The following is a 24,841-nucleotide window of genomic DNA, read 5'->3' as shown; positions in this document are numbered from 1 at the left end:
GAAACCCTCCAAGAAATATCCCAAGAGAACTCTCCTGCAGGATTGGAAGAATAAGACCAAAACCTTGGCTTTCCAAGGCAGAACTGGCCGAATTCCCCACCCTGCAGCTTTAGGAGAGGGATTGAACGCTAAATATTCCGCATCCAACTGCGGCAGAGCTCAGGCTGAGCTTGGCAGAGCGGGATTCATCCAGGTCCAGATCCAGCAGGACAGAGGCTGGGATCCCACCTGCCTGGATGGAAACCCACGGCCAGGAGCCAGGGGAGGCTTTTTGGAACTGTTCCCCCCCACATTCTTTGAGTGACACATCCTCCGACAATGGCGAATTTAATCCCCTTTTGGAGCCCTGGAATCGTGGTGAAAGCTGCTGATAACCTCCCAAAACCTGGAATTTGCATCCCAAAAATTAATGAAATCTATTCTGGAAGCCTGCCGGGAGCAGGGGACAGAGGGAAGCGGCTCAAGCACCAGGGATAAACACGGCCCGGAGGGACGGACACGAGCACGGGACCGCGGCAGAACCAAATCCATAAATCCATAAATCCATAAATCCCCGTCTCTGACTCAGCCCTGCCGCGCTGGAATACCGACACGGCATCCGAGCATCCTCCAAGATCCCTTGGCCACGGCTCGCCGGGCACGGAACTGAGTGGAAATGAGGTTGTTTTCAGCATCATTAACGACCTGCTAATAGTTCATAAAATTTCCGCGGCAGAGACTCGCGAGGGACTCCATCTCCACCTCCTTCCTGGCAACCACCGGGATCTTCTCCCGGGATGGGAGTCCGGGCACGTCCTGCCTCGCAGATTCCTTCCCCCTCCAAATATTCCAGGGATAACCTGAGCTGGCTGAGCTTGCCCGATGCCTCACCCCATGGAGGTGCCAGCTGTGGTTTTCCAGGTTTTTCTGGGAGTAACCACCTGGAGTGGGGCTTTGCCTGTGGAAAAGGGAGCCTGGACATCCCAGTGGACACCTGGAAAATCTGTGGGATCTCCGGTGAGTAAGGCTGTCCTTCAAGGGTGCTGGGAAAAGCATCAGCCAACAGGACAGGAAATGGTTTTTCCAGACAATCTGTGGAATCCTCATCCCTGGAAATGTTCCAGGCCAGGCTGGACAAGGCTTGGAGCAAGCTGGCATGGTGGGAGGTATCCCTGCCCATGGAACTGGATGGGATTTCAGGACCTTTCCCACCCAAAGCATCCTGGAATTCTATGGAAGAACCATGCGATGTTCACCAAAGCGCTACGGATTTCACCCAGAATGAGCAGCGAGTCTCAAGCCAGACACAGGAATTTGGGATGGCCACACGGACTTGGATGGGCACAGGGATTTAGGATGGCCACAGGGATTTGAGATGGGCACAGGGATTTAGGATGGGCACAGAAATTTGGGATGAGCACAGGGATTTGGGATGGGCACAGGGATTTGGGATGGGCCACACGGATTTGGGATGGCCACAGGGATTTGGGATGGGCACAGGGATCAAGGGGCAGCCCCAAATTCTGGGAAACCTGTGCCAGGGCCCCATTCCGTCGGAGAAAACAGGAATCTGGTATTATTTATTTAAAAGACAATTAAAAACCCATTTAATGCCACGGAATCTGCTTCAAACCAGAGCTCTGGAAGCGATCCTTGGTATTTTTTCCTAAGCCACGAGCGCCGGGCTCCGAAACTCTTCCCCGCAGAGCGACTCTCCGGGGGATCGATATTCCCAGAGGGATTGAACCCAGGAATGGGAGAGCCACAGCAGCCACCAGGAGCTAATTAGGGCCGTGATTGAGCCACGTCCTGATGCACTCACACTCTGCTCCCGTCGGCGCCGCGGGATCACGGAATGACGATCCCAAAATGAGAATCCTTCCCCAAACCAGCAGCGGAGTCGAACCCCGGCTGCGCCCGACCCCTGTTGGGAGGAATCCGTCCCCAAATCCTCCGGTTTTAATGGAAAATGCAAGTTGGGATTTGTTTGGTGGGGTTTTTTTTCCCTTTTTCCTGCTGGGAATGCTTCCCGGAGATTCTAAATTACTGTTTTCACAGCCCCTGCGTCTGGCAGCGAGGCTCTGTCACGGCACGGCCCCGAGCAGCCACGATCCCGCAGCTGGGGATTGCAAACCGCGGATCCGAGGTGGAAAAGGAGACTTGGGAACAACAAAACAGCGGCACAACACCAGTGGCCTTGGAGATCCGAGCTGGGATCGTTCATGACCCCTGATCCGTGGGCAGAAAAACTGGGATGCACCCCTGGAATCACCCTCCAGCCCCCCAAAAATCCCTGCTCTACTTAAATCCAGAGTGGATTTGATGGGAATAGGGAGATGCAGAACATTCCTGATGGGGTTGGATTTGATGGGAATGTTCAGGTGCAGCACATTCCCAATGGAGCTGGATTTGGGAATGTGGAGATGCAGAACATTCCCAATGGAGCTGGATTTGGGAATGTGGAGATGCAGAACATTCCCAATGGAGCTGGATTTGGGAATGTGGAGATGCAGAACATTCCCAATGGAGCTGGATTTGGGAATGTGGAGATGCAGAACATTCCCAATGGAGCTGGATTTGGGAATGTGGAGATGCAGAACATTCCCAATGGAGCTGGATTTGGGAATGTGGAGATGCAGAACATTCCCAATGGAGCTGGATTTGGGAATGTGGAGATGCAGAACATTCCCAATGGAGCTGGATTTGGGAATGTGGAGATGCAGAACATTCCCAATGGAGCTGGATTTGGGAATGTGGAGATGCAGAACATTCCCAATGGAGCTGGATTTGGGAATGTGGAGATGCAGAACATTCCCAATGGAGCTGGATTTGGGAATGTGGAGATGCAGAACATTCCCAATGGAGCTGGATTTGGGAATGTGGAGATGCAGAACATTCCCAATGGAGCTGGATTTGGGAATGTGGAGATGCAGAACATTCCCAATGGAGCTGGATTTGGGAATGTGGAGATGCAGAACATTCCCAATGGAGCTGGATTTGGGAATGTGGAAGTGCAGAACATTCCTGATGGGGCTGGATTTGGGAATGTGGAAATGCAGAACATTCCTAATGGGGCTGGATTTGATGGGAATGTTCAGGTGCAGAACATTCCTGATGAGGCTGGATTTGGAAATGTTCAGGTGCAGAACATTCCTGACGGGGCTGGGTTTGGAAATGTGGAGATGCAGAACATTCCCAGTGGGGCTGGATTTGATGGGAATGTTCAGGTGCAGAACATTCCTGATGAGGCTGATCCGACTTCTCAGCCGGAGAAACAAAAACCAGGGAAGAAGCCACAGCACCCGAATGGCATTTTTGGGAAAAAACCCAACGAAATAATGAAAGGCGGAATTACAGAACTGATTTTTTTTGAGTCTGGAGGTGAGACCCATCCCAGAGATTCCAGATGGGGAGATTCCCTCTCACTGATCCCTTCACAATGGAATCATCATTTCCTCACTGCCCAGCATCGCCAGCTCCAGGGAAAGGCAGAGATCTCTGCCTCCAATCCAAGCAAAATAAAATATTTAGGAGACAATTCCATAACTTCTGTGAGGATTTAAGGAATTGCTGCCGTGGTGTGGCCGTGGGGCATCGGGAGAGACGGTGACAGGGCAATGTGTCTGCTCCTCACCCCAGATCCGTCCCAGTTCCAGGATTTGGGAGGTTTTGAGGCTTCTCCAGAGGTGGTGGTTGGAATATCCAAGCCGGGAGATGGATTTGGGATGAGTCACCGAGCATGTGAGACATCCATGATCCGTCTTTTTTCCCTGTGGGCTCTGGGATGATAAACTCAGCGATGCTGAGAGCCAGCCCATCTCCAGCAGGGAACCACAGGGCTGGGAAGGACCTTGGAATGTCCTAATCCATGGGCAGGGACACCTTCACCGCCCCAGGCCGCTCCAACCTGGACTTGGACACTTCCAGGGATTGTGCAGCCCCAAATTCTCTGGGAATGCTGTGCCAGGGATGCACTTCAGGTGGCTCACAAAGTAACACTGCTGGTCAAAAAGGAGCGAGGAGGACGACGAGGAGAAAACTCTCCATGATTTCTCTTTTTTGCCTTTGTTGTCCCTCTCGACAGGGCTCCAGCCTGGAATTCCCATCCCTGGAAGTGTCCAAGGAAAGGCTGGAGCAGCCAGGGACAGTGGAACCCCATCCAGAGGGTGGGACAGGGGGCTCTGGAGTCTCTCCCAGCCCAAACCATTTGGGATCTGGGGAGCTCCGAGCCCGTGTGTCCAGCCAGGGCAGCACCGAGGAGGGGCAGGGAGCAGCAGCTCCACCTGGATCCCTGCGGATCCCTGGGAAGCTCCAACGTGATGGAGCAGGAATTCAGAGGTAAAATAAACTAAGCCCAGCTCTGGATGGCTTTTCCCCAGGTCTTGGGAGCTCCTGACATCACCAGGAAGTCACAGAATTAAAGACAAATCAATCCCAGCTCTTCCAAATCTCTGTTCTGAGCAGAGCAGGCAGGGACCACCCCAGCCCTGCATGGTTTTTTTCCCCAGCTCCTGGATATATTTCCCCAGCTCCTGGATGTTTTTTTCCCAACTCCTGGATGTATTTCCCCAGGTCCTGGGGTGATCCCGAGCTGGAGCTCCTGACACCACCAGGAATTCAGAGAATTAAAATACATCAATCCCAGCTCTTCCAAGTTTCTGTTCTGGCAGGGAGCACTCCAGCCCTGGATGTTTTTCCCCATCTCCTGGATGTTTGTTTCCTATCTCCTGGGTGTTTTTCCCCAACTCCTGGATGTTTTTTCCCTATCTCCTGGATGTTTGTTTCCCATTTCCTGGATGTTTTTCCCCATTTCCTGGGTGTTTTTCCCCATCTCCTGGGTGTTTCTCCCCATCTCCTGGATGTTTTTTTCCCATCTGGATGTTTCTTTTCCATCTCCTGGATGTATTTTCCCACCTCCTGGATGTATTTTCCCATCTCCTGGGTGATCCCGAGCTGGAGCTCCTGCCATTCCCTGCTCCTTCCCCTCCATTTCCCCCGGACAGCCCCAAAGGCGCCGGGGCCGGAGCGGCCGCGATCGCCCCGAGCTGGGAACGAGCTGAGGCCGGGCTTTGGGATGGAGGGAAGGCAAGGAAAGGGTCACTCCGAGCTGGGAACGAGCTGAGGCCTGGCTGGCTTTGGGATGGAGGGAAGGCGAGGAAAGGGTCACTCCGAGCTGGGAACGAGCTGAGGCAGGCCGGGCTTTGGGATGGAGGGAAGGCGAGGAAAGGGTCACTCCGAGCTGGGAACGAGCTGAGGCTGGGCTGGCTTTGGGATGGAGGGAAGGCAAGGAAAGGGTCACTCCGAGCTGGGAACGAGCTGAGGCCTGGCTGGCTTTGGGATGGAGGGAAGGCGAGGAAAGGGTCACTCCGAGCTGGGAATGAGCTGAGGCCAGGCTTTGGGATGGAGGGAAGGCGAGGAAAGGGTCACTCCGAGCTGGGAATGAGCTGAGGCCAGGCTTTGGGATGGAGGGAAGGCGAGGAAAGGGTCACTCCGAGCTGGGAACGAGCTCAGGCCGGGCTTTGGGATGGAGGGAAGGCGAGGAAAGGGTGCGGGGCTGAGGAGCCGCGGGAGGGATACAGTCCCGGCCTCCTGCGGGAGATAAGGACACGAGGAGCTGTCGGAACACGCCACGGCCGGCTGCTCCCGCTGGCAGCGCAAACAGATAACGCTGCGGACGTCAGCGCGGCCCCGAGCTCTTCCCGGGATTTACTGAGCTGGGATTTAGTCACGGACAAGGAACTGGCAGTGTTGAGGCTGTCCCTGGCCCCTGGAGGAGCCCCAGCAGCTTATCCTGTTGAATCCCAGTTTGGATTTGCTGAATCCCAGTTTGGATTCCCTGAATCCCAGTTTGGATTCACTGAATCTCAGTTTCAATCCACTGAATCCCAGTTTGGATTCTCTGAATCCCAGTTTGGATTCACTGACTCCCAGTTTGGATTCTCTGAATCCCAGTTTGGATTCACTGACTCCCAGTATGGAGTCATTGAATCCCAGTTTGGATTCACTGACTCCCAGTATGGAGTCATTGAATTCCAGTTTGGATTCACTGACTCCCAGTTTGGATTTGCTGAATCCCAGTTTGGGTTCACTGAATCCCAGTTTGGACTCTCTGGATCAGGGATGCAGAGGGAGCCCAGGACCATCAGTGGGATAAAATCACGGTGATGGTTTGGGCTGGAAGGGACCTTTTGGATCATCCCATTCCAACCCCAACACCTCCCACCATCCCAGGCTGCTCCAAGCTCTGTCCAGCCTGGCCTGGGACACTCCCAGGGATCCAGGGGCAGCCACAGCTGCTCTGGGAATTCCAGCCAAGCCTCTCCCGTCCTCACAGGGAAGAATTCCTGCCCAGTATCCCATCTCCATCTCCCCTTTCCCAGTGGAAGCCATTCCCTGTGTCCTGTCCCTCCATCCCTTGTCCCCAGTCCCTCTCCAGCTCTCCTGGAGCCCCTTTAGGCTCTGGAAGCGGCTCTGAGCTCTCCCTGGATCCTTCTCTTCTCCAGGTGAACATTCCAGCCTGGCTCCAGAGGGGCTCCAGCCCTGGACCAGCAGGGTTTGGAGCTGGGAATTCCCCGAGCGGATCCGGCAGCGATTCCCGGAGCCCGGCAGAGCCCAGAGCTGGAGCTCGGCCTGGCACCATCCCCACGGAGTTCCCAAGGAAGGGAAGAACATTCCCTTTTAAATCCCTGGAAAATGTTCACAGCTCTGATCCAACCCCACTCCTACTGCTGGAAATTTGAAATCCCTGGGAATTAATCTGATTTCTGAATAATTCCCACCCAATCGAAGTTCAAAAATTGTGGATTTGGGGGGAAGGCAGGAAGAAAGGCAGGAAGGAAGGAATCCCAAGGATTCCCCACATTTCCAACTCCCACATTTTGTGTAGGATTTGCCTTCATTTAAATACAGATAATATTAATATTGAAATAAAAACTTCCTGCCAGGACACTTTGGAGAATCCCGACTTCTCCTTGCTTAAGGACAGCCGACATTCCCGCTCATTCCTGCCCCAAAATCCCAATTAATCCAACATCAAACCCGTTTTCAGAGCTGTCTCATCACCAAACCTCCACAATTTGAGCCCATCCTGAACCAGCACACAGCAGGAATTCCCTGCTCCGGGTTTATCCTCGGCTCTTCCCAAATCCCCCTGATTAATTCCTGCTCCAAAGGCCACCAATCCAGAGCTGACAAACACCAATTCATTATTTCCACTCGTCGTTAACGGCCCTGAGATTGGCATTCCCAAAAACAACAATTCCAGGATGGGGGGAATGCTCCAGGGAGCCTTCCCAGAGCCCATCAATCCTTGGAATCTCCTCACCCAGGAGCCTGCATCCCGGTTTTTTGTTCCTCCGGTGTCTGTGGAGGAAATGAGGGCGCAGCTCTTCCTGGGATTTACCAGGAGCTTCTTCCAGCTTCTCTCCGTGGAAATTCCTGGCTCCAGGTGGATTTAACACCCTGGGATGCAGCTGAAATTCCGAGCTTCCCTTCCTGGTTTCTTCCAGCACAGGAACCGGGGCGTTCCTGGAGTCAGCCACTGGCATGAGCCATTCCAGATCCCAGAAAAAACATGGAATTTGTTAAATTTCTCCTCGGGATCACAGATTCCTGCAGGAACGCCAAAGATCTGAGAGTCTGGAAAAGCCCTGCATTCCCAGGTTTTTTTGGGATCGTGGCATCTCCTGTAGCTCCACATTCCCAGGAACAGCCAAGGATTCAACCAAGGATTTGAGGGATTGGAAGAACCCTCCATTCCCTGGAATTCTGGGATTTGGTGGCATCTCCTGTGGCTTCGCATTCCCAGGAATAGCCAAGCATTCAAACAGGGATTTGTGGGATTGGAAGAACGCTCCGTGTCCTGAAATTTTTGGGATTGGGCAGCTCCCATCACCACCCCAGTGCGACCCCTCTGCTCCTGATCTTCACCAGGGGCATCCAGGGATTTCTGCATTCCCACCTCCAGGTTTGCATCCAGGGATTTCTGCATTCCCACCTCCAGGTTTGCATCCAGGGATTTCTGCATTCCCACCTCCAGGTTTGGATCCAGAGATTTCTGCATTCCCAACTCCAGGTTTGGATCCAGGGATTTCTCCATTCCCATCTCCAGGTTTGGATCCAAGGGTTCCATGGCAGGAAGATAAAAATTCCGGAATCTCATCGCCAAGGGGATGGAGAAGATTGTTCCCAAAATTCTCCCCAGCCAAAAGGAAAACCAGCTCAGCTGGCCGAGGGAGGGAGGAGATTCCAATGGGAACAGCTGGAGATGCCAGGAAACGTCAGGATTTCCCTTTCCTCCCTGTTTTCCACCTGAATTTCCCTCCCTCTGGATCGAGGAAAACGCGCTTCCAAACCGGCCTCAATCCCTGAACGATCAGCTGGAAAATCCCAGATTTCTCTGGGCTTTTCCAGCTTCCCAAATTCCTTCCCTAAAGGCAAGCGGGATCCAACCAGCTGCAGGACTCAGAGCTGGAAAAGGCATTCCAAGATCCTCTTTTCCAGCCCCTTGGAATGAGGATTTCACCTCCCCAGAATGAAGAGTTCTGCTCATTTTTAATGAAGGGACGAGCCCCAAACTTCGCTCCAACCCCTCCACGCCCTCCTGTCCCAAAATTCCATGTTTTTCCTTTTGGAAAAATAATTTTCTGTTGGAAATGCAACTTTGAGCAGGCTCCCGTATTAAAAATTCCATTTCAGAGTCCAAAATTCCGCCCTCTGACGGAGGAAAAGCTCCCGGCTGCGTTTTTATTCCGGATAAAACCTCCGGGAGGGCTGGAATTCTGCATCTCCAAGGAAACAGCTGGAAAACCTGTGGATCGTGGAGAAATTGCAGGATTTTGTGCTTGGGTCACCAGGGATACAAACGGAATCCGGGTGGAATTCCCAGTTCAGACTGACACCATGCAGGAATACAGAAACGACTGGGAGACAGAATCATGGAATTCTGGAATCCAGGTGGAATTCCCAGTTCAGACTGACACCAAACAGCAGCAGAAAATAGAAAAAGGATTGGGAGACAGAATTATGGAATTCTGGACAGAATTCCTAGTTCAGACTGACAGCAAACAGCAGCAGAAAATGGAAAAAGGATTGGGAGACAGAATTATGGAATTCTGGTGGATTCCTAGTTCAGACTGACAGCAAACAGCAGCAGGGATAGGGAAACCACTGGGAGAACAGAATCATGGAATCCTGGAATCTGGACAGAATTCCCAGTTCAGACTGACACCAAACACCAGCAGATACAGGGAAACCACCGGGAGGCAGAACCATGGAATTCTGGAATCCAGGTGAATTCCCAGTTCTGACTGACACCAAGCAGGAATAGGGAAACCACTGGGAGAGGGAATCACAGAATTCCGGAATCTGTGTGGAATTCCCAGTTCAGACTGACACCAAACAGCAGCAGGAATAGGGAAACCACTGGGAGATGGAACCATGGAATTCCGGAAGGGTTTGGGTGGGAAGGGACCTTAAATCCCATCCCATTCCCAGGATACCTCCCACGATCCCAGATTGTTCCCAGTTTTCCTTGGACACTTCCAGGGATGGAGCAGCCACAGCTGCTCTGGGAACAAGCAGCAAACAGAATCCAGAAAATCCAGAACGTTCCCTTGGAGCATCCGGCTCCTCCTGCACGTTGTCCCCACTCTCACTCCGACCCTCATCCACGATCCATGAAAATCCCAGGATTTTCCATCTGATCAGCAGCACGGATCCAAGCTGTGGATTTCTGCTCTTTTGGGGTTTTTTTTTTTGGTGGGGCAGCAGAAAATGAGGATTTTTCCCCCAAAAAAACCCCTCTGGATCAGAGCTCTGCTGTTAAATCCCCTAAAATTCTTACGGCAACAAGAATTCCTCTCCCCATCATTCCCCAAAATTATAATTTACATTAAATTACTGTATTCCAGAGGGTGGAACAGCCACACTCCCAAGGCTCCAGCAGGGATTGCTGGATCCCGGATATTCCACGGTTCCATCCACCTGGAAAAGCTTCCTGGAGCTCCCAAAATCCCAACAATTCCCACCCAAAGTTTTCCCTTTGCTGTCCCAAACGTCAGGAAAAACGGGAAAGGAGGAGAGGCTCCAGCTGTTTTTCTCCCAGCTCCTTTCTCCGGGATAATTCCGGATGGATCCTCCCTGTCCCGAGGAGAGCTCCCAGCACTGGGGTTATTTTCAGATCAGGATAAAAATATCCTAAAAAAATTCCCCAAGGGATAAACAAAAATACCTGAAATGACGGCAATTTTCCGTGCCCCGTGCTCCTCCCTGGCGATCCTCTCCGCCTCCTCCATCAGCAGCATTCCAAATCCCTGGAATGGCAGCGAAAAACAGGAAAAGAAAAGGGAATTCAAGGTCAGAATGTGAAGATGGGTTCCAAAAAAATCCAGATTTTTGGAATGATCGGGAATATTGCAGGATTGAGGTCAACAATGAGTTCCTCAGGGAATTTTTTTCCTCATGGTGGAATTATTCACTGGAACTTCCAGAGTCTGAGGGGTTCTCCATGGCAGGAGTGGGACGGGGTCAAATTCCCTGATGGGAAATGATCCTGGAATTTCACACTGGAAATTCCCAGGGCCAGAGGGCAGGGATAGGTGGGATGTGGGGGAGGAATCCCTGGCTGGGCTGGAATTCCCAGAGATTCCCTGGGAGTGTCCCAGGAAAGGATGGAGCAGCCTGGGATGGTGGGGCGGGAATGGGATGGGATTGAAGCTCCATGGATCCCATCCCAAACCATTCTGGGATTCTGGGATCCAGGACACTCAGGATCCATCCCCAGGGATTTTTATGGAATTCCAGGATGGAAAAGGGAAGGGAGACCCTTCCTGGAGTCCCAAAATTCCCAGTGAAGCCCCTGGATCCAAAAATTCCTTCCCAGAGAGGATTCAGGATCGGGATGGATCCAATGCCAGGCTGGGAGAGCTGGGAATGGAGGGAATTCCCTGGGAAAGGGGAGGGATTTGGGATGGGATCTTGGGAAAAAATTCCTGGCTGGGAGGGTGGGGAGGGGCTGGGATTCCCAGAGAATCCCTGGATCCCTGGGAGTGTCCAAGGGAAGAAATTTGGAAAGGACCTTAAATCCCATCCCATTCCAACCCCAACACTTCCCACAATCCCAGGGTGCTCCAACCTTTCCTGGGACACTCCCAGGGATCCAGGGGCAGCCACGGATTCCTGGGAATTCCAATCCATCAGGAAGAACCCATCCCATAAAAGTCCCTTTGGAAGAAACCTGGGCAGCACCAAACCCAACCTCCTCTTCCCAGAGGGAACTGCTGCAGGTTCCAGGGAATTCCAACGGAATTCCTCCCCTGAGCAGGAATTCATCAACCAAGGAAATCCAAAGGCTCCTGAGGGCTGGGGATGAAGCAGCTCCAGGAGCATCCAATAAGGAATTTTTTTAAATTCCAGAAAGGAATTTCTTAAGATCTCAAGGAATTTTGTTAGATCTTAGAGTTCCTGCAATGGCTGGAACGTGACCCCGTTGGGAAAACACTGGGAAGCAACAGAATTCCAGCAAACAGGATCTCAAATCCCATCCTGGTTCCATCCCTGCTTAGAGCAAATGAGCAAAATTAAATAAAACTCCAATTTTTTTGTGGGGGGAATGAGATGGAAGGAGGCTGGAACAACGGAACGAGGCTGGAACGACGGAACGGGGCGAGAGCAGCGGGAATTCCGGGAACGTTGTGGGTACCTGGTGCTGGAATTTGGAGGGATCCCGGCTGCTGACGGGCACCACGCTGCCGTAGACGTGCAATTCCCGGACGATGGAGACGCCGCCCTTGAGCTCGGGGCGGAAGGACTGCGGGGAGCCGCGGCGCAGGCGGAGCAGCCCCACCAGGATGTCCCGCTCCGGATCCTCGTAGGACAGGAACGTCTCCCAGCCCCCGTTGGCCACGTAATCCCGGCGGATGAGCTCCACCTGAGCCGGGGAGGGACGGACGAGGAGGGAAAAAGGAGGGAAAAAGGAAAATGTGAGAGTGAAGCCGATTCCACGGATCCATAAATATGAGCAAACAGGAAGGGATTCCCTAAAGTGAATTTGATTCCAGATGGGAATTTGGAATTGGCCACGTCATCCTTATGGATCGACCAAACCTGCTCCGGGAGCGGGATGGATGAGGAGGGAAAGGAAAATGTGTGAGCGAAGCCGATTCCATGGATCCATAAATATGAGCAAACAGGAAGGGATTCCCTAAAGTGAATTTGATTCCAGATGGGAATTTGGAATTGGCCACATAATCCCTACGGATCAGCTCCACCTGGTCCAGGAGTGAGGAGGGAAAGGAAAATGTGAGAGCGAAGCCGAATCCATGGATCCATAAATATGGCTCAGAGCGAACAGGAAGGGATTCCCCAAAGCCAACTGAATTCCAGATGGGAATGGTGATGACCTCTGGCACAGAATCATGGAATGGTTTGGGTGGGAATGGACCTTCAATCCCACCCCATTCCTGGGACACCTTCCACCATTCTGGGCTGCTCCAGCCTTTCCTTGGACACTCCCAGGGATTCTCTGGGAATTCCAACACAGTCAGGAATTCCTTCCCAAATCCCACCCCAAATTTCCCCTTTCCCAGGGAATTCCCTCCATTCCCAGCTCTCCCAGCCTGGCATTGGATCCATCCCCATCCTGACTCCTCTCTGGGAAGGAATTTTTGGATCCAGGGGCTTCCCTGGGAATTGGGGACTCCAGGAAGGGTCTCCCTTCCCTTTTCCATCCTTGAATTCCACAAAAATCCCTGGGGATGGATTCTGAGTGTCCTTGATCCCAGAATCCTGGGACGGGATCCCTGGAGCTTCATTCCCATCCCATTCCCACCCTGACACATTCCCTGATCCCAAGCCCTGTCCGGGCTGTCCCTGAACACTTCAGGGACAATTCCCTGTCCCTAAACCTTCCCTTTTCCCTGTGAAATCCCGTTAAATGTCTGGAAATTCTCCGGACCCAAACCAGCCCCGAAACGTTCTTTATTTATTCCTCGTTATCCCAACAGAATCCCTCCGATTTTCCAGGAATCAGGATCTGTCACTCCGACGTTCCCTCACCACAATAATTCCATTTTTGAGCCTTCCCAACCCCTCCCTCCGCTCCTGATGGAAAAGACAGCTCCATAAAAAAACCCAGACATGGAAAAACGCCCCAAAATTCCGACTGGTGACAGAAAGGCGCGGAGCCGTTAATTAGAGGTGGCGATTAATGAATTAATTAATCCGTGCCAGGATCCTTCTCCCATCCGGGGGATGATGTTGTTCCACACAAACATCCATGGAAAAACGCTCCAGCTGGTTTTCCCGGGATTCCTGCTCCTGCCTGTCACTCTCCCACCCGAACAAAGGGAATTTTCCGCTTGGAAAAGCCCGGGATGAGCTCCCCCTCCCCAGATTTACAATTGAAATCAGATCGGAGCTGCCTCCAGCAGAAACTCGGGAAGAGATTCCCCACTCCCGGAAATCTGGGCAGCCTCAGATTCCGAGGGAATCTGGGAAGAACGGGGAGATTTTTTGGGGATTTTTGTGCGTTTTTATACAAATTCACTCATCGTGGAGGAGGAAAGGAGAATAAAATTCCCTGGAATCTCCGATTCCAGCTGCTGAACTCTGGGAACGTTCTCCAAACTCCTCGAAGCCTGAGGAATCGGCGGAATTCCAAAGCAGGAATGAGGAGGAACTTCAGGAATCCGTGGCTCGGTTTGGGAACTGGGATGGGCAGAGGGGTTGGGAAGCGGCTCCCTGATCCAGCTTTTCCCAGCACCCAACAATTCCTGCAGGAATTCCGTTTGTTGGAAGTAAAATCCGGAATCGCTTCGCTCCTTCCTGAACATCAGCAGAGGAACAGGAAGAGGGAATTCCCGGGATATGGGAATTACCAGGATAGGGACGTTTCTGGGATACAGAAATTTCCAGGATATGAACATTCCCAGGATATGGAAATTTCCAGGATACAGGAATTCCCAGGATATGGAAATTTCTGGGATATGAACATTCCCGGGATATGAGAATTCCCTGGATATGGAAATTCCTGGGATATGGGAATTCCCCCTGGATATGGGAATTTCTGGGAAATGGAAATTTCTGGGATCTGAATATTCCCAGGATATGGAAATTCCTGGGATATGGAAATTTCTGGGATATGGGAATACCGTGGGTATGGATATTCCCAGGATATGAACACTTCCAGGATATGGGAATTCCCAGGATATGGGAATTCCCAGGATATGGGAATTTCTGGGATATGGGAATTCCCAGGATATGGGAATTCCTGGGATATGAATATTCCCAGGATATGGGAATTTCTGGGATATGGGAATTCCCGGGATATGAACATTCCTAGGATATGGGAATTCCTGGGCTATGGGAATTCCCAGGATGGAAATCTGGGCAGCCTCAGATTCTGAGGGAATCTGGGAAGAACGGGGAGATTTTTTGGGGATTTTTGTGCGTTTTTATACAAATTCACTCCTCGTGGAGGAGGAAAGGAGAATAAAATTCCCTGGAATCTCCGATTCCAGCTGCTGAACTCTGGGAACGTTCTCCAAACTCCTCGAAGCCTGAGGAATCGGCGGAATTCCAAAGCAGGAATGAGGAGGAACTTCAGGAATCCGTGGCTCAGTTTGGGAACTGGGATGGGCAGAGGGGTTGTGAAGTGGGTCCCCGATCCAGCTTTTCCCAGCACCCAACAATTCCTGCAGGAATTCCGTTTGTTGGAAGTAAAATCCGGAATCGCTTCGCTCCTTCCTGAACATCAGCAGAGGAACAGGAAGAGGGAATTCCCGGGATATGGGAATTACCAGGATAGGGATGTTTCTGGGATACGGAAATTTCCAGGATACAGGAATTCCCAGGATATGGAAATTTCTGGGATATGAACATTCCCGGGATATGAGAATTCCCTGGATATGGAAATTCCTGGGATATGGGAATTCCCCCTGGATATGGGAATTTCTGGGAAATGGAAATTTCTGGGATATGAATATTCCCAGGATATGGAAATTCCTGGGATATGGAAATTTCTGGGATATGGGAATACCGTGGGTATGGATATTCCCAGGATATGAACACTTCCAGGATATGGGAATTCCCAGGATATGGGAATTCCCAGGATATGGGAATTTCTGGGATATGGGAATTCCCAGGATATGGGAATTCCTGGGATATGAATATTCCCAGGATATGGGAATTTCTGGGATATGGGAATTCCCAGGATATGAACATTCCCAGGATATGGGAATTCCCAGGATAGGGGAATTTCTGGGACATGAGAATTCTCAGGATATGGGAATTTCTGGGCTATGAACATTCCCAGCATTTGGGAATTTCTGGGATATGAACATTCCCAGGATATGGGAATTTCTGGGATCTGAACATTCCCAGGATATGGGAATTTCTGGGATCTGAACATTCCCAGGATATGGGAATTTCTGGGATCTGAACATTCCCAGGATATGGGAATTCCCAGGATCTGGGAATTGCAGGGTGATCCCTTCCAGCCCCAAGCATTCCAGGATTCTGGAATTTGCTACCAGGGAAGCTTCACTCCAGCAGGGCACATTCCCCTTTCTCCCCCGAGCCAGAACTTCTTTCTGGGAATCTTTTGGGATTTTGGGATGGAAACCACGGCCAGAGGCGAGTGCCAGAGGCAGGGATCCCACAAAAACACAAACCCAAATAAAAATGTGAACACCTAAAGAGAATACAGCAATTAACATTAATAAAAACTGAATGGATTAATTGTTACAACACAGGAATATAGGCATACTAATATATATTTAAATAGATATTATATATTTATATATAATAATTAAAATATAAATAAATTATTATTAATCTATTATATACCTATATAATAGATTTATATATATAGATATAAAAATAAATATAAATATTTTATAAATATATACTTATAGACACATTTACATATAGATATATAAATATATATTAATAAAATATAAAAAATATAAATATACAAACAAAATATATACAATTCAATATGTAATCTATTAATATATTTAAATATAAATATGTATTTATATATATACACATTATATATATTTCTACATATAACATAGAAATAATATATTAATAGAATATATTATATATTGGTATAAAATTGTATTTTATATAGATATAAGTATATTATAAAGATATATTTATAGACACATTTATATGAAGATATATAAATGTATATTTATAAAATAGATATATATAAATAAAGCACATAAAAATTAACATCTATTAATAGATTTAATTAATATGTATAAATATAAATACGTATTTATACGTACAAATACATATTTATATATACATTATTTATATTTCTACATAAAATATAGTAATAAATAATATATTAATATAATATATTATATATTGGTATAAAATTATATTTTATATTGATAAAATATTTTATAAAGATATATTTATAGAAACATTTATATGTAGATATATAAATATATATTTATAAAATAGATATATATAAATAAACCAGATAAAAATTAACACATGATATATTAATATATTTAATTAATATGTATAAATATAAATATGTATTTATACATATAAATACAGATGTATATATACATTATTTATATTTCTACATAAAAGATAGTAATAGATAAATAATATATTAATATAATATATACTATATATTTGTATAAAATTATATTTTATGTAAATATTTTAAAGAGATATTTATAGACACATTTATATGCAGATATATAAACATATATTTATAAAATTATAAAATAGATATATATACATAAACACGTAAAAATTAACATATAATAAATTAATATATTTAATTAGTATGTTTAAATATGTGTTTATACCTATAAATACACATTTATATACACATTATACATATTTCTACATAAAATAAATAGATAACATATATATTTATATATATTAATGTCAAATATATGTATTAATAGAAACAAATATAAATATTTTATATTTATATTTGTTTATATTATAAAGAAATAGAAATACTTTATAAATATCTATTTTATATATAGATAAATATATACTTATAAAATTGATAAATAATAAAAATATTAATTTTTTAAAAATATATAAAAATATGAAACAGATCCATATTTTAATACCATTTTTTCACATACCAACACACATTTAAATATACATTATTTGCCTAAAAACCGTGGAAATTCCCCCAAAAAAAAGCTCCAAATTCCCAATTCTTACTCCCAACAGACCCAGGGTGTCACTGGATTTCCCAAAATCCCGATTTTACCGGGAAAAAAGGGGCGGTGTGAATTTTGTGGAAGTGCAAACACCCCAAAACCTCGGCAGCGATGGAATTCCTGAACTCTGATCCGGGAATTTCCTCAGGAAAAGCTCCAGGGAAATTAAAAAAAAAGGGAATTTTTACCTGGTAGGGCCGGACTTTGTGGTGGATTTCCTGAATTCCGACCTCCCTCGTCCTCACGTCGCGGCACTGGGAGGAAAGGGAAGGAAGGGAAGCTCTGAGCACGGAAAATTCCGGAAAATTCCGGAAAATTCCAGAAAATTCCAGGCCTCCAAACCCCTGGGGATGGATCCTGAGCGTCCTGGATCCCAGAATCCCGGAATTCTTTGGGATGGGATCCATGGAGCTTCCATCCCATCCCAACCCCAATCCAACCTTCCTTGGACACTCCCAGGGATTCTCTGGGAATTCCAGCCCAGCTGGGAATTCCTTCCCAAATTCCTCCCGAATTTGAAGGGATTTTTGGGGAACTTTTGGGATTTGATATTTTCTTGGGGATTTTTATTTTCTTGAGGATTTGGGGTTCTTTTTCTGGGATTTGGGGTTTCTTGGAATCACCAGGATACCCCAGGAATTCCTTCCCAAATCCCATTTCCCCTTTCCCAGGGAATTCCCTCTGATTTGATATTTTCCGTAGGATTTGGGGATTTTTATTTTCTTGGGGATTTGGGGTTCTTTTTCTGGAATTTGGGTTTTGTTTTGGGATAATTGGGATACCCCAGGAATTCCTTCCCAAATCCCATTTCCCCTTTCCCAGGGAATTCCCTCCATTCCCAGCTCTTCCAGCCTGCCATTGGATCCATCCCCATCCTGACTCTTCTCCAGGAAGGAATTTTAGGAATTCCCTGGGAATTGGGGACTCCAGGAAGGATCTCCCTTCCTTTTTCCATCCTGGAATTCCATAAAAATCCCTTGGGATGGATCCTGAGTGTCCTGGATCCCAGAATCTCAGAATTCTTTGGGATGGGATCCATGGACCTTCAATCCCATCCCAACCCCAATCCAACTTTCCTTGGACACTCCCAGGGATTCTCTGGGAATTCCAGCCCAGCTGGGAATTCCTTCCCAAATTCCTCCCAAATTTGAAGGGATTTTTGGGGAACTTTTGGGATTTGATATTTTCTTGGGGATTTTTATTTTCTTGAGGATTTGGGGTTCTTTTTCTGGAATTTGGGTTTTGTTTTGGGATAATTGGGATACCCCAGGAATTCCTTCCCAAATCCCATTTCCCCTTTCCCAGGGAATTCCCTCCATTCCCAGCTCTCCCCATCCCAACTCTTCTCCAGGAAGGAATTTCAGGAATTCCCTGGGAACTGGGGACTCCAGGAAGGGTCTCCCTGCCCTTTTCCATCCTGGAATTCCATAAAAATCCCTTGGGATGGATCCTGAGTGTCCTGGATCCCAGAATTCTTGTGGGAAGGAGAAAGGCAGGAGAATTCAAAAAGGAATTTTTTCCCTCTTTTCCCTCTGATTTCAGAGGTCCAATACTGCTCAAAAAAATGGGGGAAAAAAAGGAAAAAAATGGGAAAATAATTGGGAAAAAATGGCGGAAAAAAAGGGAAAAATGGGAAAAAAAAAAGGGAAAAAGAGGAATTTAAACTCCCACATTCCAGGTGCATTCAGCAGAGGGGTGGAAGAGCGAAACTGAAATTGTCACCCAAAAAAAGCAGCTTTTCAGTGAGGTGCTTTTTAGTAATTTACTTTTTTTGGGGTTTTTTTTAAGGCCTTTTAAGCCAAATCTGGTTCTTTTGGGGTTTTATTAAAGCCAAATATGGGGTTTTTTTTGGTTTTCTTTTAAAGACAAATTTGGTTCTTTTGTTTTTTGGTTTTTTGGGTTTTTTTAAGTCAAACCTGGTTCTTTTGATTTTTTTTTTAAAGTCAAATCTGGTTCTTTTGGGGTTTTTTTAAAGCTAAATATGGGTTTTTTTGGTTTTTTTTTAAAGACAAATCTGGTTCTTTTGTTTTTTGGTTTTTTTGGGTTTTTTTTTTAAGCCAAATCTGGTTATTTTGGGTTTTTTTCTTTAAGCCAAATTGGGTTCTTTTGGGTTTTTTTAAACCAAATCTGGTTCTTTTGGGTTTTTATCTCCTGATTTGAGTGGAGCCATCAGCTCTCCCTCAACACAACCAGAGAGAATTTTTCTTCATTATTTACTATTTTTTAAAATAACGATGAAATATTTTAATTTTATTTATTACCAATAAATATAAATTATTTATAAAATATTTAATAAATATTTCAAATGTGTATTAATTAATTTTTTTAACTTACCTGTGTCCCAAGGTCTTTCATCCTGGCCAGGGCGAGCTCCCTCAGGTTCCCGTGCTCCACCCCAGAACTCACCAGAGGCATCGGGATATCCCTGCAAAAAAAAGAGGAAAATCCGAATTTTAAACAGCTCAATTAGCAGAGAATTCACCAAAAAACTCCACCAGGCCAAAATCCCAAAGTGCTGAATTCCCACATTTGCTGAAATCCTTTGGTTTCAAGTCTTTGGTTGAATTAGAAATAAAAAATCAAATAAAAGCAGGAGGAAAATGAATAGAAAAGTAAAAATGAGAAATGAAGAAAAATGAAAATAAGAAATCACGGATTTTATTAAGAGTAAAAAACCCTGAATATAAATCTGTAACAATCCTAAAAAAAATTGGATTTTCTGTCAGTTTTTCACTTGGGAATCTGGGAAAAAAAGAAAAAAAAAAAAAATAAATCTGTAACAATCCTAAAAAAATTGGGTTTTCTCAGTTTTCCACCTGGGAATCTGGGAAAAAAAAAGGGATCATCCAGCTGTTCTTCATCATCTGCTGCTGGAAATTGGGAAATTTGGGGAAAATCCATCAGAATCACAACATTTTCCTGGTGGGATTTTGGTATTTCCCTTAAAAAGTGGGATAGTTCTGTGCAGCAGAAAATTCCAGGGCAATCCCAGCCTGAGGATGGCAGGAACCTGAAGATCTCCAAGGAAATTTGGGAGCAAATTTGGCTTCCAAGAGATGAGGAAGTTGGAATTCTTCTTTTTAGGGAAAGGGGGATTTCAGTGTTTAGGGAAAGAAGGATCCCAATTTTGGCTCATCCCACCCCACTGATAAAATTCCACCTGTTCATCCAAACCCCCTCAGAATTCCAGGGAAATCAGGGACAGGGAATTCAGCTCTGCACCAGGTCGGTCCCAAACATTCCTGGGTGAGTTTTCCTTCCTTTTCATCGGCTGAACATCCCAAAAATCCCACCTGGAGCTTGGGGTGCTCAGGGAATTGGGGCTGTAATTGATTAAGTAATTGATTAATGAATCAATCTGTGCTGGATTCCATCCCACTCCATTTCCACAGCTCCGTGGAATTAATTCCCGGTGGATTTTCCTTCCCACTCATGGATAATTCCTGAGTTTGGCAGGAACTGGTTAAGAAATAAAGGAATTAAAGGGTCTTAAACCTGGGAAAGGGAGGAAAAAACAGGATTTTATTTTGTAGAATAGAATTAAAGGGCTGGAAAGGACCTTAAATCCCATCCCAATCCCATCCAACCTCTCCTGGGACAATTCCAGGGATGGGGATTCCCAGGCAGGAATTCCTTCCCAAAATCCCCCCCATCCCATTCCCTGTGTGCTGCACCCCCAAGCTTTCCCTGGGAAAAGGAAAAAAGGATTTGTTTGGTTTTTTTTCCTATAAATCCACAGGATCTGGGGATGATTCCTCGTGTCCTGCCTGAGGAAAATTCCTTAACCAGAGAGAGCCTTTATCCAGGGATTTCTCTGAGTCAATAAAGACCCTGCAGAGGCTACAAAATTCCCTCCAAGAAGCTGCAATTTGGGGAAAAAACGAGCACTTCACGTGGTGACTGGAGGACACTCGGCTCCACAGGGATAATCCAGGGAATAACAATTATGGAACAGCTCCAGAAACGCCAGGCTGGGTGGATTTTCCCTCCCAGGAACAGAGATAAAATAATCCTGATGCGCTCCTGACCTGGGTTTTTAGCTAAAATCCAGGGAATTGTAACCAAAATCCCACAAATAAAAGGTGGATTACAGCCCAGAGCTGCTCATCCGCCTGCTGGGAGCCAAGGAAGTTAAAATATGGATGGGGAAAAGCAGCTGCAGCCAGGTTTATTTCACCTCCTGTTTTCCCAACATTCCCATTCCTTGGGTTTCTTGTGGAGCAACTGATTGGAACTTCCATGGAAATTCTGGATCTGGCTCTCTGCCCTGCCCCATTCCCAGGGAAGGATTTTTACTTCCTTGTTTTTCCACCTCCCCATCATCAGAGTGAGAGGGAAATCCATAAAAACACTGAAATCCAAGGAAAAAAACCCCTGGAGGGGGGTGATGCCCTTCCTGTTGTTTTCCACCTCCACAGCATCGTGGGAGGATTCCCTCTCATCCCACCTCTCATTCCAGAGGTCAAACTTCCCGGAATTCCCTCTCATTCCATATCTCAAACTTCCCAGGATTTCCTCTCATTCTGAATTTCAAAATTCCCTGGATTCCCTCTCATTCCAGATGTCAAATTTCCCTGGATTCTCTCTCATCCCATCTCTCATTCCAGATGTCTAACTTCCCAGAATTTCCTCTCATTTCAGATGCCAAACTTCCCTGGATTTCCTCTCATTCCAGATTTCAAATTTCCCTGGATTCCCTCTCAATCCAGATCTCAAATTTCCTGGAATTCCCTCTCCTTCCAGATCTCAAACTCCCCTGGATTCCCTCTCATTCTGGATTTCAAACTCCCCTGGATTCCCTCTCATTCCGGATTTCAAACTCCCCTGAACTCTCTCATCCCATCTCCCATTCCCACTTCCTGCTGGTGCCTCCCCCTTCAGCCCTTTCACCTTCTCTGTCCTTGTAAATCAACAGAATTTTGAGGAAAAATAAATTTTTAAATAATTCAGAAGCTCTGCTTTTATCCCTAAATCCCGATTTTCTTGGCCGAAGCTTCCCAGTGTTTCTCACCTCCAGCTGCCTCCTCCCGTGCCAATTCCCTCTGCTCATCCCCACCCTGCCACAGTTCCAGGGAAAAATCAAGGAAAAGAGTCCAGGCAGGTGAGGAATCCTGCATGAGCATTCCTGGCAGAGGATCATGGGATCCATCCATGATCCATCACGGATTCCACCCCATTAATTATCCATCACGGGATCCACCCAATTAATGATCCACCATGGGATCCACCCCATTATCCATCATGGAATCCACCCAATTAATGATCCACCATGGGATCCACCCCATTATCCACCACAGGATCCATCCCAATAGTCATCCATCAGGGATCCATCCCATTATCCATCACGGGATGTATCCAATTAACTATCCATCATGGGATCCACCCAATTAATTATCTGTAATGGGATCCATCCCAGTAGGTATCCATCACGGGATCCATCCAATTAACTATCCATCATGGGATTCATCCCGCTATGCATCATGGCATCCACCCAATTAGCCATCACGGGATCCATCCCATTATCCACCATGGGATCCACCCAATCATCCATCAAGGAATCCATCCCATTACCCATCAAGAGATGCATCCCATTATCCATCACAGGATCCATCCAATTAATTATCCATTACAGGATCCACCCATTATCCATCATGGGATCCATCCATTATCCACCATGGGCTCCACCCAATTATCCATCATGGGATCCATCCATTATCCACCATGGGCTCCATCCAATCATCCATCAAGGAATCCATCCCATTACCCATCACAGGATCCATCATGGGATCCACCCAACATCACAGGATCCACCCAATTAATTATTCATCGCAGGCTCTATCACAGAATCCACCCAATTAACTATCCACCACGGGATCCACCCAATTAACTATCCACCACGGGATCCACCCAATTAACTATCCACCATGGGATCCACCCAATTAACTATCCACCACGGGATCCACCCGTTATCCCTCAGGATCCTCCCAGCCCTGGCTGCTGCCCCAGCCAGCGGCAGAAGCGGTGCCTCCGGAATTTTCCGTGCACTTCCCAATCTCCCACCTCCCCATCCCGCTCGGCCTTTCCCACCCGCACGGAGAGGGAGCAGCTCTACGATTTTTGCTTAATTACTGATTAAGGCTGGGAGATAACGAAGGCCGAGTCAGGTCGGGCTGTAATTAACCAATCGAAGCCGGAATCCCTCGCGGAGCAGCCAGGAGATAACTCCAGGCGGGAATTACCTCTGGACACGGTACACGCGCGTCCAGGGCGGCACCAGGGCCAGGATCCTGGCCACCAGATCCACCAGGGTGCTGGGGGGGTAACTCCGGTATCTCCCGGTTTTCCAGAGCTCGTAGAGCCCGGTGCCGCGGATCACCAGCGTGGGGTACAGCTTCATCCCGTCGGGGCGGAAGGCGGGGTTCTCAAAAAACTCCTGGAATAAAAACAACAACAAAAAAAAGAGTCAAATCAAAAAGAGCCAAAAAAAGGCAAAGCGAATGTTCCCGGGGGTTGGGAGCTTTGGCTGGACTCGTTTCCAGAGGGGGTTTGTGGCTGTAAATATGGGAATTCCTGGCGTAAGGCGAGCTCTGAGTGTTTATGGGTTTATGGCATTTTTGGAAATGAGCAAGGAAAACACGGAGGAACAAAGATCCACACAACACCACAACGAGTGAAATCCGCGTTTTCCTTGGATTTTCCAGCGTGAATTCCATGGATATTGCACCATTTATTGTCCCAGACTGCGGAATTAGAACAATAGGGATGAGCATGCTGATCTTCCATCTCGGCACGCCGCGTTCCGAGATTAATCAACGTGTCTGGGACACAGCACTGGAACAGCAATGGAGACAAACAGATTTGTTCTGTTTTTCTGCGTTATTCTCCACTCTGAGCGAGCCCAGAGAATGGCAGGATGAAGGGTGGCTCTGATTTCCCTGCCTGAATCCCACACGGAGCACGCTGGATGGGTTTTTCCCAGATTAAATTTGGGGATTCACGACTGAAATCAAATCATTCCAACAAAGAAAAGTGGAATCAGGAGCCAGGCAATGATTAAATTGATTTAAAGGAAAGTGGAATCAGGAGCCAGGCAGGGCACCCTGAACCAAGCAAGGATTAAAGTGATTTAAAGGAAAAGTGAAATCAGGAGTCAGGCAATGATTAAATTGATTTAAAGGAAAGTGGAATCAGGTGCCAGGCAGGGCACCCTGAACCAAGCAAGGATTAAAGTGATTTAAGCGAGGACACGGCCTCGTTTCTCCAGATCTGATCCTGGGTTAGAGCCTGGATTTATTCCTGGTTTGGGATCACTTGATCCCTCTCCAGTGGGGTATTCCTGCAGGAACAGGAATTCCCAGTTGGATCAGGTGAGTTAATGGCTGCTGTGGCCCCAGCAGCTGCTGCCCCAGGGTTTGCAGGACAAACTGTCACACGTTTTCATGGAATCATGGAATGATGGAACGGTTTCCCATCGAAGTGACCTTCAATCCCATCCATTCCAACCCTGACACCTCTCAGTATCTCAGGGTGCTCCAACCTTTCCTTGGACACTTCCAAGGATCCAGGGATTCTCTGGGAATTCCAGCCCAGCCAGGAATTCCTTCTCAAGACCCCACCCCAAGCTCCCCTTTCCCAGGGAATTCCCTCCATTCCCAGCT

At 47.3% G+C, this 24,841-nt stretch overlaps 1 protein-coding gene across 1 annotated transcript in view; it reads right to left on the bottom strand.

The window, feature by feature from the left end:
* Positions 1-24,841, bottom strand: part of ELP3 (elongator acetyltransferase complex subunit 3) — an 80,740-nt gene that overhangs the window by 2,329 nt on the left and 53,570 nt on the right. Inside the window, exons 12-16 of the mRNA XM_041480853.1 lie at positions 23,423-23,616; positions 19,518-19,608; positions 17,372-17,437; positions 11,681-11,908; positions 10,211-10,292 (exon numbers count right to left, since the gene is read on the bottom strand). Of these exons, the coding sequence (XP_041336787.1) occupies positions 10,211-10,292; positions 11,681-11,908; positions 17,372-17,437; positions 19,518-19,608; positions 23,423-23,616 (661 nt within the window). The remainder of the gene's footprint in view (positions 1-10,210; positions 10,293-11,680; positions 11,909-17,371; positions 17,438-19,517; positions 19,609-23,422; positions 23,617-24,841) is intronic.

This window comes from Pyrgilauda ruficollis, unplaced genomic scaffold (assembly GCF_017590135.1).
Source record: "Pyrgilauda ruficollis isolate IOZ18807 unplaced genomic scaffold, ASM1759013v1 scaffold54, whole genome shotgun sequence".
Lineage (NCBI taxonomy): Eukaryota > Metazoa > Chordata > Aves > Passeriformes > Passeridae > Pyrgilauda > Pyrgilauda ruficollis.
This window is presented reverse-complemented; position numbering and strand designations above follow the sequence as displayed.